The sequence below is a fragment of the Panthera onca genome, chromosome A1 (assembly GCF_046562875.1).
Source record: "Panthera onca isolate mPanOnc1 chromosome A1, mPanOnc1 haplotype 2, whole genome shotgun sequence".
Classification (NCBI taxonomy): Eukaryota; Metazoa; Chordata; class Mammalia; order Carnivora; family Felidae; genus Panthera; species Panthera onca.
The window spans coordinates 34,970,332-34,988,675 of record NC_138339.1 but is presented as its reverse complement, the minus strand read 5'-3'; the positions used below and the strand labels follow the sequence as shown (position 1 = coordinate 34,988,675).

At 36.2% G+C, this 18,344-nt stretch overlaps 1 protein-coding gene across 3 annotated transcripts in view; it reads left to right on the top strand.

The window, feature by feature from the left end:
- CA1H5orf34 (chromosome A1 C5orf34 homolog) overlaps positions 1 to 17,291 on the top strand; it is a 32,616-nt gene extending 15,325 nt beyond the window's left edge. For all 3 annotated transcript variants that reach the window (XM_060634538.3, XM_060634539.2, XM_060634541.2), the window contains exons 7-13: positions 3,229 to 3,320; positions 4,214 to 4,283; positions 5,559 to 5,729; positions 6,126 to 6,220; positions 7,890 to 7,988; positions 12,541 to 12,581; positions 16,921 to 17,291. In XM_060634538.3, coding sequence (XP_060490521.1) covers positions 3,229 to 3,320; positions 4,214 to 4,283; positions 5,559 to 5,729; positions 6,126 to 6,220; positions 7,890 to 7,988; positions 12,541 to 12,581; positions 16,921 to 17,114 — 762 coding nt within the window. In that variant the 3' untranslated portion in view covers positions 17,115 to 17,291. The remainder of the gene's footprint in view (positions 1 to 3,228; positions 3,321 to 4,213; positions 4,284 to 5,558; positions 5,730 to 6,125; positions 6,221 to 7,889; positions 7,989 to 12,540; positions 12,582 to 16,920) is intronic.
- Positions 17,292 to 18,344: the final 1,053 nt, after the last annotated feature.

Sequence of the window (18,344 nt, the reverse complement as noted above, 5' to 3'; positions counted from 1 at the left end):
GGACCACATAAGGGGAGGGGCACCTGACCCAATTTTGGAGAAAAGTCAACTGCAGGAAGACACGGCTGAGCTAGGAGATTTTCTTTTCCTTTCCTTTTTAAGTAATATCTACATCCTGTGTGGGTTTCAGACTCACAACCCTGAGATCAAGAGTCGGATGCTGTATCGACTAAGCCAGCCAGGTATCCCTAGGACCTATACTTTTAAAGGAGTTCTACAAAAGAGGGATGAAGGTTGGAGGAATATATCACTGAGGGAACTACTTGTCCAACTCTTTGCATGTCTGGCTTCCTATCATTAACATTTCTATTTAAATGTCATCTCCTGGGGCACCTGGGTGGCTCAGTCGGTTAAGAGTCCGACTTTGGCTCAGGTCATGATCTCACAGTTCGTGAGTTCGAGCCCTGCATCGGGCTCTGTGCTGACAGCTTAGAGCCTGGAGCCTGCTTCAAATTCTACGTCTCCCTCTCTCTCTGCTCCTCCCCTGCTCATGCTCTGTCTCTCTCTCCTTCAAAAATAAATAAAAACATTAAAAATAAATAAATGTCATCTCCCAACTATCCAAATTAAAGGAGCTACTTTGACACTATCATGATACCCTCCTCTTTTCTTCTTCATAGCAATTAGTGCTATGTGACATTTTCTTACTGATCAATGTTTGTTTGCTAACCCACTCTAGAAGTAAGCACTGTCTTGTTCAACGCAGTATTATTGCTAGAGCATAGAACAGGTAGATAAACTCACCTAACTGGAGGCTAGAGCCTGGGGCAAGGATGGAGTGTTGAAGGAAAAGAAAATGCTATAGATAGAGAATGCTGTAAAGAGAGTATTGAGGGGAATTTCCAGGGAAGAGACTAAACCACTAAGTTGAGCCAGCTCATAAATGGGGCATGAGAAACCATACTGCTTTTGCACAAGTGCTGAAGGATTAAAATATGGAAGTGACATCATATTTTTGCTAGGTCATTTCAGAGGAAGATAAACTGGAGTGGGAAAGAGATAGTAGACCAGTTAGAGGACATTGATAGCAGTTCAGGGAAGAAAGTATGAGGAACCAGGCAGTGGTAATGAGAATGAAAAGCTAGGAATGGACACGAATATTAAGGAAACAGAACTGATGACTGACTGGATATTGGGGATGAGGAAGGGGTTGAAAATGATGGCAAATTGTTGAATAAATCAATGAGTGGTGGTGCCAGGCTCTGTGTTAAACCAAAATTTTATCAAGTCTAAATTGTTTTGATGACGGTTGCTTTTGATCTTACCAGGAGGTGTCAATAAAACATTTAAATTCTATTATATCTCAAACTCACCTACCTGAAAGTAAGATACTCTTAAGATGCATCCAGATTTCAAAGAGGCTAAATTAGGAAAACTGAGTATCTTAGAATTGAAATAGGGTAGTGGAAAAGACAAGAACTCTCAAGGAACTCAGTGTCCAATGAAGAAAGATGTAAATAGTTAAAATGCATTAGTTTGAGTGCCTATCATGTACTAAGGCACATTGCTAACAAATGCTAGGGATTCAGACAGAGGTCAGAAGAACAGATACAGCCCCTACCTTCATGAAGCCCCATTCTAGCAGGGAAGACAGACACTTAATAAAAAAAACTATGAAATTGAAATTATGATGAAAACCAAAAAGCAAGAGTGGTGGGTGCGGTGCTTGTGGACGTAAGTAGGGGATTTCACCTATTCTGGGTAATGGCTTCCTGAGAGCAAAGAAACGCAGGAGTTAGACAAAGGAAGATGATGGAGGAGAGAGCTGAGATCCAGGTAGAGAGAACACACCACAGGTAGATCTGAAGTAGAGAAGGACAAAATGCAGATTTTGAAATGAAGGTAATTCCATTTTTGACACGTTGAAGTTGAGATGTCTTTGTGATATTCAGTGGAGAAGCCTCATAGAGATTTAGATATTCAAGTCTATAGTCCAGGATAAAAGAGGAGGGACTATTTTTTGAGTAACTACTCTATGCTGAATTCTGGCCTGGGTGCTTTATATATGTATTACATCATTAATGCTCAAAACAATCTAGATGGTAGGTAGTATCCCCATTTCACAGGTTATAGGCACTGAGGTTTACAAAAAGTTGCGTAAACCTGTCCGTCATTATAGTTAGTAAGAGGCACCTGTGATTTGAATCCAGCTTTGTCTTCAAAGCCTGTCTTCTCTCACTGATGGTAAAGTATATATGGGGACTATGTTCTCTTGTGGTTCAAATTAGATCTGTACAAGCCCTCAAGCCTTAAAGGCTTAAAAAAAAAAAAAAAAAAGTCTGAGAAAGGATACTCAAAAGGAATAACAAATTTTTTTTTTTAATTCAGAAAGCTGAGCTTGTAAATAATGTTGTCTTCTATAAACTGTAGCGATAGTTCTTCCATTAATAAAATATGGCAAAATTGTATATTTGTTCAATTACAATTGTGTTTTTGTTTTTTAAAGTTTATTTATTTTGAGAGAGCAAGAGCAGGGAAGGGGCAGAGAGATAGAGAGAGGGAGAGAGAATCCCAACCAGGCTTTGCACTATCAGCACAGAGCTTAACATGGGGCTCAAATTCATGAAATGTGAGATCATGACCTGAGCCAAAATCAAGAGTTGGACACTTATGGGGCGCCTGGGTGGCTCAGTCGGTTAAGCATCCGACTTCAGCTCAGGTCGTGATCTCGCGGTCCGTGAGTTCAAGCCCCGCGTCGGGCTCTGTGCTGACAGCTCAGAGCCTGGAGCCTGTTTCAGATTCTGTGTCTCCCTCTCTCTGACCCTCCCCTGTTCATGCTGTGTCTCTCCCTGTCTCAAAAATAAAAAAAAAAAAAAACGTTAAAAAAAAAATTAAAAAAAAAAAAAAAAAAAAAAGAGTTGGACACTTAACCTACTGAGCCACTTAGATGCCCCTGTTTTTGTTTTGATCTAAAGGGGAAAGGCAGCTTATAAGTTTTCTGCTAATGTGTAGGAAAATTAGTTCTGTTGCTATATTAATTTAAATATAGCCAAAACTTAAATTGGACAGTATGTTATAGGGTATTAGAATATAACTTCTGTAACTATCCATAAGGAATGCTAGACTTAAAAAAAATGGGACAATGGAAAAGCATAAAATACCTTTAAAAATATTATGGGCTTTTGGTTAAGTTAAAATAACTGCTTGCCTTGTCACAATGTAAATACATATTTCAAGAAAAAATAATAATGGCCAACATTTATTGAGATATTTTAAATTAATTTTCAGAAAGAAGAGAAAACTTATTCAGTAAATAACCTTCCTCCTGATAGACCAGGAAGTCTGTTCTCTGTGTGTTCTCTAATTAAACAGGCAACCAGGTAAGTTTTTCACATTCACCTGACTGAAGTGTTGTGTCTGAGAACCCTGATACATTTTCTAGTGGTTAGGGTAAGAGTAAGAAATGGTAGGTACAGTGGAAATATGTGTCTTTGGTAAAATCTGTCAGCTTTTCTGGTCTCTTCATCCACAAAATAAGGTAATCACATCATTGTAAGAGTACTGCTGGCTTTGAAATTTAAAGTTAAATGTGGAGAAGCATCCATATATAGCAAGCATGCACAGTTAGGAAGTAAGTGCCTTTTCTCTGGGTGAGTGCATCCTTATGGTGTCTTGGAATCAAGTTAAGGATTTGATGATAATTTAAAATTTTCGTATATTTTATTATCCTCAGAGTAATAAAGATTCTGAGAGTATACAGAAGATGAAGTGCAGTTCAGTTCTTCGGTTCATATGTTTTTTTTAAAATTCTAATTAATCTGTGGCAGTCAGAAGCATGAAAGTGTATTCCTGAATTAAATTATTAATTTTTTCAAACTTATGTCTAAGCAACTTCCAGAGTAGATTTGAAGGAACAGAATTGGTAATTTGATTTTTTATGGATAGTTGATTCACCTCCCCAGCACTCTTAGACTACACTAAACCTTTCAGGTGCTGTGAAACCATCACCTCCTAGAAAGGAGCACCTGAAAATTGTCTCCATTTGGAGTCATTTCATTACTAAAAATGAGAGGAGTAACCTATGTAAGATTAACACAAAGGGAAGCAATCACCTTCTAGGGGATTAAGGACTTCAGGAAGAAAGGAGTTCCAAATGTATTTTAGTGGAAATGAATTACTTGCCTAACATGTTGTATAGCAGTAAGAATGCATTGCTAGAATTGGAAAATGTGATTATTTGCAAATGTTTAAGCAGTATTTTTCATGTTCACAGAATTCTTCAGCACTGTGCGAAGACAAGGCTTTCTTTAAGCCATAACTATCGTATATGCTGCTGGAAAATGGTATCTTAAAATTATTATTATTTATTTATTTATTATTTTTGAGAGAGAGAGAGTGTACATACGCAAATGCACATGGGGGAGGGGCAGAGAGAGAGGAGACAGAAGGTCCAAAGCGGGATCTGCACTGATAGCAGAAAGCCCTATGCAAGGCTCGTACTCACAAACCGCGAGATCACGACCTGAGCTGAAGTCGGACATTTACCTGACTGAGCCACCCAGGTGCTCCAAAATTATATATATTTATTTATTTATTTTTGAGAGAGAGAGAGAGAGAGAGAGAGAGAGAGAGAACTCATGTGAGTGGGAGAGAGGCATAGGGAGAGGGAGACAGAATCTCAGATAGGTTCTACACCTATCTGTACACCTATCTACACCGCAGGAGCCCAGCGCCAGGCTAGGTCTCATGTCCTTGAGACCATGACCTGAGCTGCAATCAAGAGTCAGATGCTCAACCAGCTGACAGATCGTGAGCGGTAGAGGGGCAGGGAGAGAGAGAGGGAGACACAATCTGAAGCAGGCTCCAGGCTCTGAGCTGTCAGCACAGAGCCCAATGTGGGGCTTGAACTCACAAACTGCAAGATCATGACCTGAGCTGAAGACGGATACTTAACTGACTGAGCCACCCAAGCATCCCTATTAAAATTATTTTAAAAGCAAGATTTTTAAAATTGTTTTATTGTTTACATACATACCTCTAAGTTCAAGTTACTTTCATTGAAGTCATGTGAGAAATTCTTTGTAACATTAATATTGGTTTATTCAGAAAAATATCCACTTACTAAACACTGCAAAATCTGGCTCTTATGTTATACTTTGCCTATAATTTGTTTTGTTTCTTTTTTCTCAGTGGAGGGGGAAGGGCAGGGAAATTGATAAGATTTGAAGTATGTCAAAATGTGGTTATTATAAACTATGATAGTACAGTATTCTCTGTTTCTATAATAGTAAAAGTAATTTCTTTAACATGGACTTAAAGGAAGTGATTCTCAAACTTTGAATTCTGTATCTGTACTAATTTAATTATAAACCTATATGTTGCTGTACTTCCTAAGTTTTGTCTGTGTTCTAAAATTCAGAACATGGACTTTTCAAAGACTAGAACTTAATCTGCTTGTAATAGACTAATTTGGCTATCCACTTCTGGAAAAGTGAAGACATATATAAGGATTCTACAATATTCAACTTCTGAATAAAGTTGCCTCAGAGTTTATTAATCATTTAAGTCTTATCAATGGATAACTCTCTTTCCTGCTGTTTTTGTTTACTTGGTTTTAGGTACCTGGGATAAATGATAGCAATATACTGCCTTTACTTTTGAGAGAATCGCTCATACCCAGCGTGGGAAGATTTCTTGCATACTCTGATGACAAAGTACATGCTCTCTTTTTAAATGGCATTACTCTAACCCTAAATTGGAATTTCAGCTCTTTTACTGAAAAGAGACAGGTGATTATATTTCATACTGAAATCTACTTTTTTATTGTTTCTATCAGTGGAAATAGAACAAAGAAAATCAAGTACCACACTATCTCAATTTTATTTTTTGAGATGTAAAATCTGTCAAGAGGCTTTAGTGATCTCATTGGATTTCCTAGCAAAAATCAGAAAGGTGTGACAAATAATCATTTTTATAAAGGCAACTGATTATATAGAGAAGGACCAGAGTGGTGGTTAAACAATACCCATAATCCATGTAAAATATAATCTTTAAATTAGTCAAAATAAAGTTTTAATGATTCATCTACATATTTTTTAAATTGATAATGTAAAAGAGGCTTTTGTTGTGAGTTTTGTCTCAGTTTTAGAACGATAAAACTTTTTTTTCCCTCTTTTCTGCTTAAGGTAAACCAAGGTCTCAACTTAGCTTGGTGTAAGTTAACTTTTCCTGATGGGCAAGATCAGTTAATTCAGATTCAACACCCTGGGCCATATGAAAGGTACTGAAAAGCAGTTTTAAAAACTATTTTTATGATGGTAAACAGTTTTCTGACAGAGGGGAAGCATATAAACCTATTTAAATGTTATATTTTTAGTTTTTTCAGGTAGATATTGTGCATGTATCATTTCAGCAGATTTCAGAGTTTACAGAAGTATTGGCATCTTGCATAACTAAATAAATCAGATCATTTTTAATCATTTCCATTTGTATTCAAGTGGTTTTTCAAAATGAGTATTTTCGATACACTGGTCTTGCTGTGGAAGTTGGACTGTGGTCAGCTGTGTTAACCATTAATTAATCCCCTAACCTTTTGAAATAAGGTTTGCACAAATAACTAAAGTTATGTATATTTCTGTGACGTGGAATAAAATTAATTCAGTGATGCTTTTTCTTAAGATGGAGAAGATTCTTAAAATCCATTTTTATGAACATGCTTTTTCTGTTTTGGTTTTATGTAATTTGCTGTAATCAGTCTACTTGTGATGTTCTCGGCATGTTAGTGATTTTATTTGAGAATGTTCATGAAAGAATTGCTTTTTTACCTCATGAATTTATTTTCCTGTTGGGATTTATTGCATTTTGGTGTAAATGCTCCAACATTCATTGCTAGTTTGAATAATTTGCCTCAAAAATACAGAGCATCTGGGTGGCTCAGTCAGGTAAGGGGCTGACTCTTGATCTCGGTTCAGGTCGTGCCTGATCTCACAGTTTGTGAGATTGAGCCCTGCATCGGGCTGTGCACTGATGGCATGGAGCCTGCTTGGGGTCCTTTCTCTGCCCGTCTCTCTCTGCCCTTTCCCCACTCATATTCTTTCTCTCTCTCTCTCTCTCTCTCTCTCTCAACATAAATAAATAAATAAGAAAAAATGCAGTGTCTTTGACAAACATTACTATTTGTTTCAGGCCATCACTTGAGATCATTTGTTTTATTGAACTTGATACTTGTTTTGTATATTGAATGAATTATATATAATTATACATTTGTGTATATGTGTGGGAATTAATGGCTGTGTTCTGGTTTAAATTTTAGAAAGCAAATGCTCACTTAGTCTTAATGTGTAAAGACATTTTCATTATAAAACATAATGAAATTTATTTCACTTTGGAGAATTTAGACATTTGAATTTGAATTTTGAATGAAATCCAAGTATTGCTTTGTTCTGATTCTTAAAGCCTGTCTTTATTGGGGCACCTGGGTGGCTCAGGCTGTTAAGTATCCGGCCCTTGATTTCAGCTTAGGTCATGATCTCATGGTTGGTGAGATCGAGCCCTGTGTTGGGCTCTGTGCTGACAGTGCAAAGCCTGCTTGGGATTATTTCTCTTTCTGTCTCTCTCTGCCCCATCCCTGCTCATGTTCGTTCTCTCTCTCTCTCTCTCTCTCTCTCTCAAAAATAAATTAATTTTAAAAAATAACTTATAGAAATATCTTTACTAATCATGAATATGAGTAAATCATTTTATTCTTGATGAATAATGAAAAAAACTTAACTTTTCCATTTGCTTTGAAAAAGACTCAAAAAATTTACCAGTAAATGCCTCACTTTGGAATTTTTTTCTTTATCATTTTTCCCCAAATTGTCTTAATGATTTTTCCTTTTTAAAAAATGTTTTTAAAAATACTATACAACTTCATTTTTCAAATATTTATTTTAATGTTTTCAATCTAGATATGTGACAGCAGTCATATCATGGTGCAGAAGCCTGACCCAGACTAATCAGAGAGAGATGCCCACACATTCTTCATCTTCTATTCTTGAAGAAAATTGGTATTTATATTTCTTTTAAACTTTATCTGTGTAAAAGAGTCACAAAAATTAAAAATGTCAAATGGTAAGCTCTGAGACTCTTTTCTGATAGCTTAAGCTTGAAAATAATTTATCTTTAATCAGATATCCAATTTATTACATTACATCGTATTTTATTTTATCTGAAGTTCAGAAAACTGCATTGAAAACTTCTTACCAAAATGGGTGATTCTTTTTATATGATAAATTCATCCCGAAAACTTTATGGAAAAATTTAAAGCAGAATTTTTAAAATTTTAGCAATATTAAAAGAAGTAAAATGTTGACTAACTTTCAGAAAAAATTGATTTTGAAATCATTTTTATCATATTAATTACCTCCCCCAAATCAACTGGCAAATCAACAAAGTATTTTAGTCCATCCTACGTGCCCTTCAGTGTGCAAGGGGACTAGAACTGGGCTTCAAAGGAATATTTAGGGAAATGAATAAGATATTTTAGGGAGGGAGCAAGGGTAGAGGTAAAAAGTATATTTTGTCCTGTGGAGACAGTGAAAAAATGTTTTTATGGAGCAGATGCTATCTGTTAGGGTGTATTGTGGGTTTTGAAGAATAAGAATAGATCTTGTGATCAATAGAAAAGCTCACACTTGATGGAATTACGAGTTCCTAGGTGGAAAAAATGACAGAAAGGCCCTTAGGAAGGTTAGTATCACTGAGAGCATACTCTGAATATACAGGTATCCCCTACTTTTTGGAAGTTTGCACTATGCCGCTTCACTTACATGAAAGACCTACATTAGCATGTCCCCATTTTTCTACAGCCATACCACCCTGGATGTGCCTGATCTTGTCTGACCTCGAAAGCTAAGCAGTGTTGGGCCTGGTTAGTACTTGGGAGTATGTTCCTGTCTTTGCTAACCAAAAAAAATTCGAGAAGTATTTTCGCTTTCAAGGAAAAAGGCAAAAAGTGAAAATAGCATTCTGCATTTGTTTAGCAGCGAGCTCTTACATGGAGGCAGCTTGCACCCCCAGCAGGGAGCATGGTAGCTCTGAGCTCCTTACCTGAGAACTACACTCAGCATCTCAGCTTCAGTCTGCCATAGCTTTGAACTGTGTCTGTGAGCCTTTGTGCTTTATCCCAGTTTATTTTGTGCATCCATTAGCAAGATGGATCCTTAGGTGTCAGAAAAAGCCTTAAGAGACGTTATGTTTTGGGTGTGGGAATGATCAAAACATTTTCCATAAAAATGAATGGCAATTGTTTTTTTCACTTTGTGCCATTTAAGTTTATGAACGTTTTCATAGAACACTCTACCATTGGATAGTGGAAGAAACCTGTATTGGAAAAGAGGGATACCAGGAACAATTTAGGAAGCTTTAAAGTGGTTTGTAAGGTGTCTTAGCATAGCATGGTGAAAAAATACAAACATTAAGCCTAATTCTCAACACCTTTTCCTAAGTGACCTAGAGAAAGAGGTCGAAATCAAATCAGTAGATGTTATTTGAATATGTTAGGTATCCTAAGGGTTCAGCTTTCCAGATCCTCCATTCTTCAGCTACAGTCTGTTTGGGAGCAGAAAAATTGCCCGAGTAGCTAGCAAAAAACATAGTTGGGATGAAAGGGAAATTATGTATGACGATAAAATTGGTCACTTCATTGCTCAGCTGACAAAGTTTGTAAGATGCTAGCCTTTTTACATGAAGACTTTGAAGAGGATAACTGTAAAGACAACTAAAAAGTGAGGGCATGAGAGAAGTGCATATTGGTGAGAGCAGCCACGGGTGGAAGCAAAAAGGAGCAGCAGAAAGACAAAGGAATTGAGGAAGAGTAGGGAGAGGAGACGCAGTCCAGTCGCAGTCGCTTACAATAGCTCCATTTCCCTTGCAAAGCCTAACACATCTCCACTCTGATTTGTTTTCTTGTCAGAGAAGGGTTGAAGGAAGAGAAATGACTGCACAATCGATAGCTACCTAAATTGTATTTCAGTATTTTTTTTCCAGCTCACCTTCTATTATTTATTTACTGATTCAACTTCTTAATAGGGATGCTAGTCAAAAATAGTACAGAAGAGAGTTCATAAGAAGTTGGGTCATCATTTGAGCAACAGCACTAAAGGTAGTTTGTACTGTTGCTTACAGCCAGAAAAATGTCGTATGTGGAAAAAAAAGATGTTTTTCAGTGATGAATAATCAGCAGGCCTTGGAATAAGTCATATCGAAGTCTTTACCACAGATGCTTAAAATGTTGAAAGATCTCTTTCATCCTTCATCCATAGACTAGAGTACAACGAAAGAGTACAAATTGACAAGGAGGTGAATACATTCCACTGTAGTAAGGCCAGTAAAGCAGACAAGTTCCATGAACTGTGAAGACTTTTCTAGTGACTTGAATAGAGAGATGTTTTAGATATTAAAGTCTTCATTAATTTTACAGTGAGCTAGTTAAGTTACACTATTTTCTAGTTGTGTGCCACTGCTCACATTTCATTCTAGCTTAATGAGGAAAAAGAGAAAGGATACACACGTCAGAGATTCTGCCCTCTACCCATTACCATTTGTCCCAGTGTCTGTTTCTGTGGAACATGGTAAGAGTTAATGTTCATAATGTTAACCCTTCTATTCAAGGAGAAGAGAATATGTAATATACTGTGTTTAAGAAAACAATGAAATGAGTAAGTAGTCTATTCCAGAAGAAACTTAATAGAAAATACTTATATTTTGACACCTAATTCAACTGTAAAAACTTGGCCCCCCAAAACCATCTGTTTCTGAAGGGTTCCATATAAATGAGGCCTTACTTATATGTGCAAAGTACAGAAGAAAAAGAAAAAAATCCTTTCTCCTGAAAAAGACAATCTAGGTATGAAAATCAGAAGGTTAAAGAGTTCAAGAGATTACAATGAGTATATGATTAGTTAACAGTGCTATAGAAATTCAAGGAAGGAGAGAACACTTCTTTCAGAGAAGTGATAGGATTTTAGTAGGTTTTTAACTTTGACTAAACTTGGAGGAGGAAAGAAGAGGGTATACCAGGTGAGTATTAAAAAAGTTGTAGCAGGCGGGATCTGTGGGTAGATAGGTGGACAGAGGAGTGGGGCCTGGAACTCCAGCAGGATATGGCAGAGGGAGAGAAGAGTAGGAAGTCTCCAACAGAAAGCCCCAATTTTAGAAGTGATATCTAGATTTTCATTCCAGTTTGTTTTTGTCTTTTGTTGTTTAGATATCAATCTTTAAAAAAAATTTTTTTTAATGTTTTTTTAGAGAGAGCAAGCGAGCATGGGGGAAGGGGCAGAGAGAGAGGGAGACGCAAAATTGAGGCAGGCTCCAGGCTCTGAGCTGTCAGCATGGAGCCTGATGTGGGGGCTTGAACTCATGAACTATGAGATCATGACCTGAGCCTAACCGACTGAGCCACCCAGGCACCCGTCGATTACCAATCTTTTAAATTCTTGCATTTCAGTAAGAAAGCTACCTTTTTATGGATGTTATACAGTTTATTGACCTAATATTTGCAAATTATCTGTTTGAGCAGATAAAAGTATGTAATAGTGCAGTTTCATATGAGAGTTTTTTTTCTTTTTATTTCCTTTTTTTTTTTTAACTTTATAATGTCTCTCAAGTTATGGCCATGTACCTGTGCCACTGAATTTCCAGAGTGTAGCATTTTTTTTTTATTGTACTTCAAATAGAAAAAATGGTTACATAAAAAAACTTCAAATAAATAGAAAAAAACAGTTATATAAAAAAAAAGTTGGGGTGCCTGGGTGGCTCAGGTGGTTAAGCATTCGACTTCAGCTCAGGTCATGATCTCATATTTCACAAGTTCGAGCCCCGTGTCGGGTTCTGTGCTGACAGCTCAGAGCCTGGAGCCTGCTTCAGACTCTATGTCTCCCTCTCTCTCTGACCCTCCCCCGCTCATACTCTGTCTCTCTCTCTCAAAAATAAATAAAACATCAAAAAAAAAATTTGTTTTTAAGTTGTGGCAGGAATGCCCGTTACCTTCAAACATCAATACCTGATTCAAAAGTCCTTGAGGTGAGGACTTCTATTCACTTACATTATTCATTAAAAGCACTCAATAGCAGGGAGCCTGGGTGGCTCAGTCAATTGAGTGTACGACTTGGGCTCAGGTCATGATCTCATGGCTCGTGAGTTCGTGCCCTGCATCAGGCTCTGTGCTGACAGCTCGGAGCCTGGAGCCTGCTTCGGATTCTGTGTCTTCCTCTCTCTCTCTCTGCCCCTCCCCCACTCATGCTCTGTCTCTCTCTCTCTCTCTCTCTCAAAAATAAATAGACATTCAAAAAAATTTTTTTAATTTAAAAGTACTCAATAGCTATCAGTTGAATCAAGTTGATTTGTTACTAAATAAAGCCAATATAGAGAGAATTCATATGCTCTACTGGCTGAACCAAACAGGCACCCATATAAAGAGAATTCTTAACTTCTGGGCACTTCTTTCTAAAATTCAAAACTTTATGAAAAAAAAAATCAAGTATGCTTACTTGAAATATCGTGGATATAAAAGATTCAGACAACTATCATTAACTTACTTTTTTTTTTCTTTTTGCACAGGTCTGTGGCCTCTGAACTTGAAAAGATAAAGAAGTTTAACTGTATCCTTTAAACAGAATGTACTGTCCTGTATAATTACTCCCTTTAGGTTCTAGGCTTAATTCATGATTCTGTACTTTATATTAATCCATACTTATATATTCTGGAGCTTTACTGAATAACATTTAAGATGGTAATTTAAGATATATCTTGTCTAGGGGCACCAGGTGGCTCAGTTGGTTAAGCAGTCAACTATTTTCAGCTCAGGTTATGATCTCACAGTTTCATGAGTTCAAGCCCCACGTCGGGCTGTGTGCTGACCCTGCAGAGCCTGCTTGAGATTCTCTCTCTCTCTCTCTCTCTCTCTCTCTCTCTCTCTCTCTCTCCCTCTCCCTCCCTCCCTCCCTCCCTCCCTCTCTGACCCTCCCCTGCTCACCCTCTGTCTCTCAAAATAAATAAATAAACTTAAAAAACAAAGATATATCTTGTCTATAGAAGGTATATCATGTCAACATTTATACTTTTGAGTGAGTTTGAATAGGGCAGGGGACAGTGAACTAGGGTTAAGGTCTCCTATGGAGACTTTTTCACTTATATAATTATATTCTAAATTATAACAGACCTATGTCTGACTTTTTCTTTCTTTTTTCTTAGGATATTTATTATTAAAAATTCTTTTATTTTTAATTTCTGCTTTATTGAGGTATAACTGACAAAATTGTAAGAGATTTAAGGTGTACGTTGTGGTGACTTGACACACACATATTGTGAAAGGATTACCCTGTCTTGTTAATAATGAACACCCATGTCACCTCACATATCTATATCTATATGCCCCATATCTATTCCTTCCTCTCCCCACCCTTTTTTTGGTAAGAACCTCTGAGTTCCATTCTTCTAGCAAACCTCAACCATACAACATAAGGTTATCTACTGTAGTCACCATGTTATACATTAGATCCTCAGACCTTATACAATTTAGAGCTGGAAGTTTGTCTTTTACTAATCTCTATTTTATCCACCCCCACCCCCTGGAAACCATTTTTACTGTTTCTATCAGTTTGACTTTTTTAAAAAATTCCACATATAAATGACACTGCAGTATTTGTGTTTCTGTCTGGCTTATTTCACTTAGCATAATACCCTCAGAATCCTTCTGTGTTTTAAATGGCAGGATTTCCTTATTTCTCATGGCTGAGTAGTATTCCATTGTATACATCTACCATCTCTCTTTTTTTTTTTTTTAATTTTTTATTTTATATTAGAGAGAGAAAGGAGAGAGAGAGACACGTGAACAGGGAAGGGGCAGAGAGACGGAGACAAAATCTGAAGCAGACTCCAAGCTCTGAGCTGTCAGCACAGAGCCCAATGCGGGGCTTGAACTCCCAAGTAGTGAGATCATGACCTGAGCTGAAGTCGGACGCTTAACCGACTGAGCCGCCCAGGTGCCCCTATACCATATCTTCTTTATCCGTTCGTTTGTTACTGGACACTTGGTTTGTTTCCATATCTTGGCTATTGTGAATAATGCTGCAATGAACATGGGAATGCAGATATCTCTTTGAGATCCTGATGTCATTTCCTTTGGATATATCTGCAGAATTTGAATTGCTGAATGGTATGATAGTTCTTTTTTTAATTTTTTGAGGAGCTTCCATACTGTTTTCCATAGTGTCTACACCAATTTACATTGACACCAAGGTACACAAGGGTTCTCTTTTCTCCACATCCTTACCAGCACTTGTTAACTATTGTCTTTTTGATGATAGCCATTCAAATGCATATGAGGTGAGACCTCACTGTGGTTTTGATTTGCATTTCCCTGATAATTTGTGATGTTGAGCACTTTTCCATATACCTATTGACCATTTGTATGTCTTTGAAAAAATATCTATTCAGTTTCTCTGCCTATTTTTTTATCAGTTTTTTTTTTTTTTTTGCTATTTAGTTGTATGAGCTCTTTATGTATTTTGGATATTAACCTCTTATCAAATATATGACTTGCAAATACATCCTCTGATTTCATAGATTGTCTTTTCATTTTGTTGATGGTGCCCTTTGCTGTGCAGAAGCTTTTAAGTTTGATGTACTTCCATTTGTTTATTTTTGCTTTTGTTGCCTTTGCTTTGTTATCAAATCCAAAAAAATCACTGCCAAGACTGATGTCAAGGACCTTACCCCGTGGTTTCTTCTAGGGGTTTTATGGTTTCAGGTCTTATATTCAAGTTTTCAGCCCATTTTGAGTTGATATTTGTGTAGGGTGTAAGATAAGGGTCCAGTTTTTCCAGCACCATTTATTGAAGAGACCATCTTTTCCCCCATTGTATATTCTTGGCTTCTTGGTTGTAAATTAATTGACCGTGTATTACGTGGGTTTATTTCTGGGCTCTCTATTCTGTTCCATTGATCTATGTGTCTATCCTTTTCCCCATGCTATACTGTTTTGATTACTATAACTTTGTAATATAGTTTGAGATCAGGAAGCATTATGCCTCCAGCTTTGTTCTTAAGATTTGGCTCTTTGGGTTCTTTTGTGGTTCTGTGCAAATTTTAGGATTGTTTATTATGTTTCTTTGAAAAATGCTATTGGAATTTGATAGAGATTGAATTGTATTTGTACATTGTTTTGGGTGGCATGGACATTTTAACAATATTAATTCTTCCAATTTAGGAGTACAAAATAGCTTTCCATTTATTTGTGTCTTCTTCAGTTTCCATCATGAATGTCTTAGCATATAGATCTTTCACTTTCTTGCTTAAATATATTTCTAGGCATTTTATTCTTTTTGATATAATTATAAATGGGATTGTTTTCTTAATTTCTGATAGTTTGTTATTAGCGTATTTAATTGGTTTTTTTGTACATTGATTTTACATCATGAAACTTTACTGAATTTATTGGTTCTAACAGTTTTTGGTGGAGTCTCTAGGATCTTCTATATATAATATCATATCATCTGCAAATAGAAACAGTTTTACTTTTTCTGACTTGAATTCCTTTTCTTTTTTGCCTAATTGCTCTGGCTAGGACATTATGTTGAATAACACTGGCGAGAGTGGGCATCCTTGTCTTATTCCTGATCTTAGAGGAAAAGCTTTCAGTTTTTCACCATTGAGTATGATGTTAGCTGTGGGCTAGTCATATGTGACCTTTATTATCATGAGGTACATTCCTTCTATACCCAGTTTGTTGACAGTTTTTCTACATCTATTGAGATAATCAGGTAATTTTTATCCTTCATTTTGTTAATGTGGTGTATCACATTGACTGATTTTCATATGTTGAAACATCCATGCATTTCTGGAATAAATCTCAGTTGATTATGGTGTATGATCATTTTAAGGTATTGTTGATTCCATTTGCTAATCTTTTGAGGATTTTTTTTGCATTTATATTCATCAGGAATATTGGCCTGTAATTTTTTTAACATTTATTTATTTTTTCATTTATTTATTTATTCAAAAGCAATCTCTTCACCCAATATGGGGCTTGAATCTGTGACCCTGAGATGAAGAGTCATATACTCTTCTGACTGAGCCAGCCAGGCACCCCGATAATTTTTTCTGACCAGTGTTCTTGTCTGGTTTTGGTTGTCAGAGTAATGCTGGACTTAAAGATTTGAGTTTGGACATACTCCCTCCACTTCTATTTTTTGGAAGAGTTTGAGAAGGATTGGTATTAATTCTTTTTCAGTGCTTGGAGGAATTCACCAGTGAAACCATCTGGCCCTGAGCTCTTATTTATTTGGAGGTTCTGGATTACTGATTCAACCTCCTTATTAGTGATTGATCTATTCAGATTCTCTCTTTCATGATTCAGTCTTGGTAGGTTGTCTTTTCTAGGAATTTATCTGTTTCTTCTAGGTTGTCCAATTTGTTGACATATAACTGGGCTCATTTTCTTAAGAAACTTTTTGTTCTGTAAGTTCCCACCTCATTCATTTAAATTTATCTAATGATTTTTCTGTAATCCTATTCAAATAATAAAGTAGCTCTGCAACAGAGGACAGGTTTCTTTTCATTCTAGATCTTTTTTAAATTAAAAAATACAACACATAGATTATTTATATTCCTGTCACTCTTTTGTTCTTTTAGTCCCATATCACTTCTTCACTTAAAGGAATGTTGAGATTTTAATTCTTTTCATCTCCTATCACCAAATTTCCATCCAAATACACACACATACCTACTCTTTCCTTTCTTCTTCTCTTCTACTCTAACTAGTTTCTTTATCAATAAGGGGTAGACTTGATAAGTTCTAAAGTACCAAATCTATTATGAATCTAAGAAACCTTCCTAACAGAGAAATAATATTTTAATATGAAGACCAGGCTTTCTGAAATTAAAAGTACTTATATAATGAAAAATGTGGGGAAAAAACTCCTTAACTAAGCAACTTAGTGTTACTGGAGAATAGTGGTATCCTAAACCAGATTTCCAACAAAGAAAATGAACGGTCATCTGATCATTATGAACCAAAACCTTCAGAAACCTTGCTGGAAGAAGTTAATGAAAAGAGAGTATCAGTGGCATTGAAAAAAACCTCTGAAATCCTTCAAGATATTGACTGTCTTCTATTAAATTCTAAAAAGTGAATCACAAACCTTAAGGATGTTGTTTCAAGTGACTAGTATTACTAGTAAGCCAAGAAATTACATATATTACTTCTGTGCAATGATTATATGAAAAAATGACAGTTAACTTTGGGGGTTACCTAACTTGTAAATTTTAAGAGATATATTTATAATGTACCTTATTAATAAAGAAATATTTTAGAATTTTGAACAATTATTTCATATTTATGAAAAAAAATTTATAAAATCATAGTTGTTACTGTTTTATCTTGCGGAGCATTTACTATTAATCCTCAAGGTTGTTTTTTTTTTTTTTTCCTTTTTAAATATGCAGAATTTTGTGCATTTGGTCATTTGCTCTTTGGTGTCTCCAAATATTTTTCAACAGAACTGCCCAAAGAGAATTAGATCTTTAAATCATACAGGCAATATTGCTTCAAGCTAAGAATTGAGCACTTCATCAAAGACCAATTTTATCTGAATTGGCTTATTAATTTCTTTTGAACATCTGAAAAAAACTGATGCTATACAAGTGTGTGCAACTAAAATGAGCTCATCAAAAGTGCTGTTTATTAGAACCTTGCCAATTGGGAAATAACAAAACCACACACTAAAGAGACTTCAAGATTTGACAAATATAGCAAAAATATTCTGATTAACTTCTGATTTCTAGAAAAGACCAGCTTCTTGACATGGAAGAAAGAACATAGGAAACAAGGAGAAAAAGGAAATGAAGTAGAGCATAGATTAGGAGTAATAATGTCAGTGACTTGAATGGGCACAGTGTTCTCTTGATAGCTTCTCTCTGGGCTCCTTGCCACCTTTAAATCTCAGCACCAATTATTCTTCAGAAGGGCCTCCTCCATTAGTCTCTATTACATCACCCTAGTTATTTCCTTTATAGCACATACTGTAGTTGTACAACTTTTGTTTCTTTGTAGTCTAGATCCTTCGCTAGAACTTGAGCTCCATAAAGTCATTCTATAGCCTGTTACTAAACATGGTGTTCAGCACACAGAGAATTCAGTATGTATTGTAGAAATGAATCAGTGCCTTCGGACTGTAGGCTGACTGCACAGAAAAGAACTAACCCTTTCTCTTTGTTTTGGTTGCAGGAAGCCTTCCATGTTGTTCTTCTATAGCTCTAGAAAGCCTGGAGTATAAGATGTACAATGCTGCCATAAGGGCAATGTGAAATTGTTACTACAATTGAGACAAATTGTCCTCATCATGACTAAAAGCACCCCATAT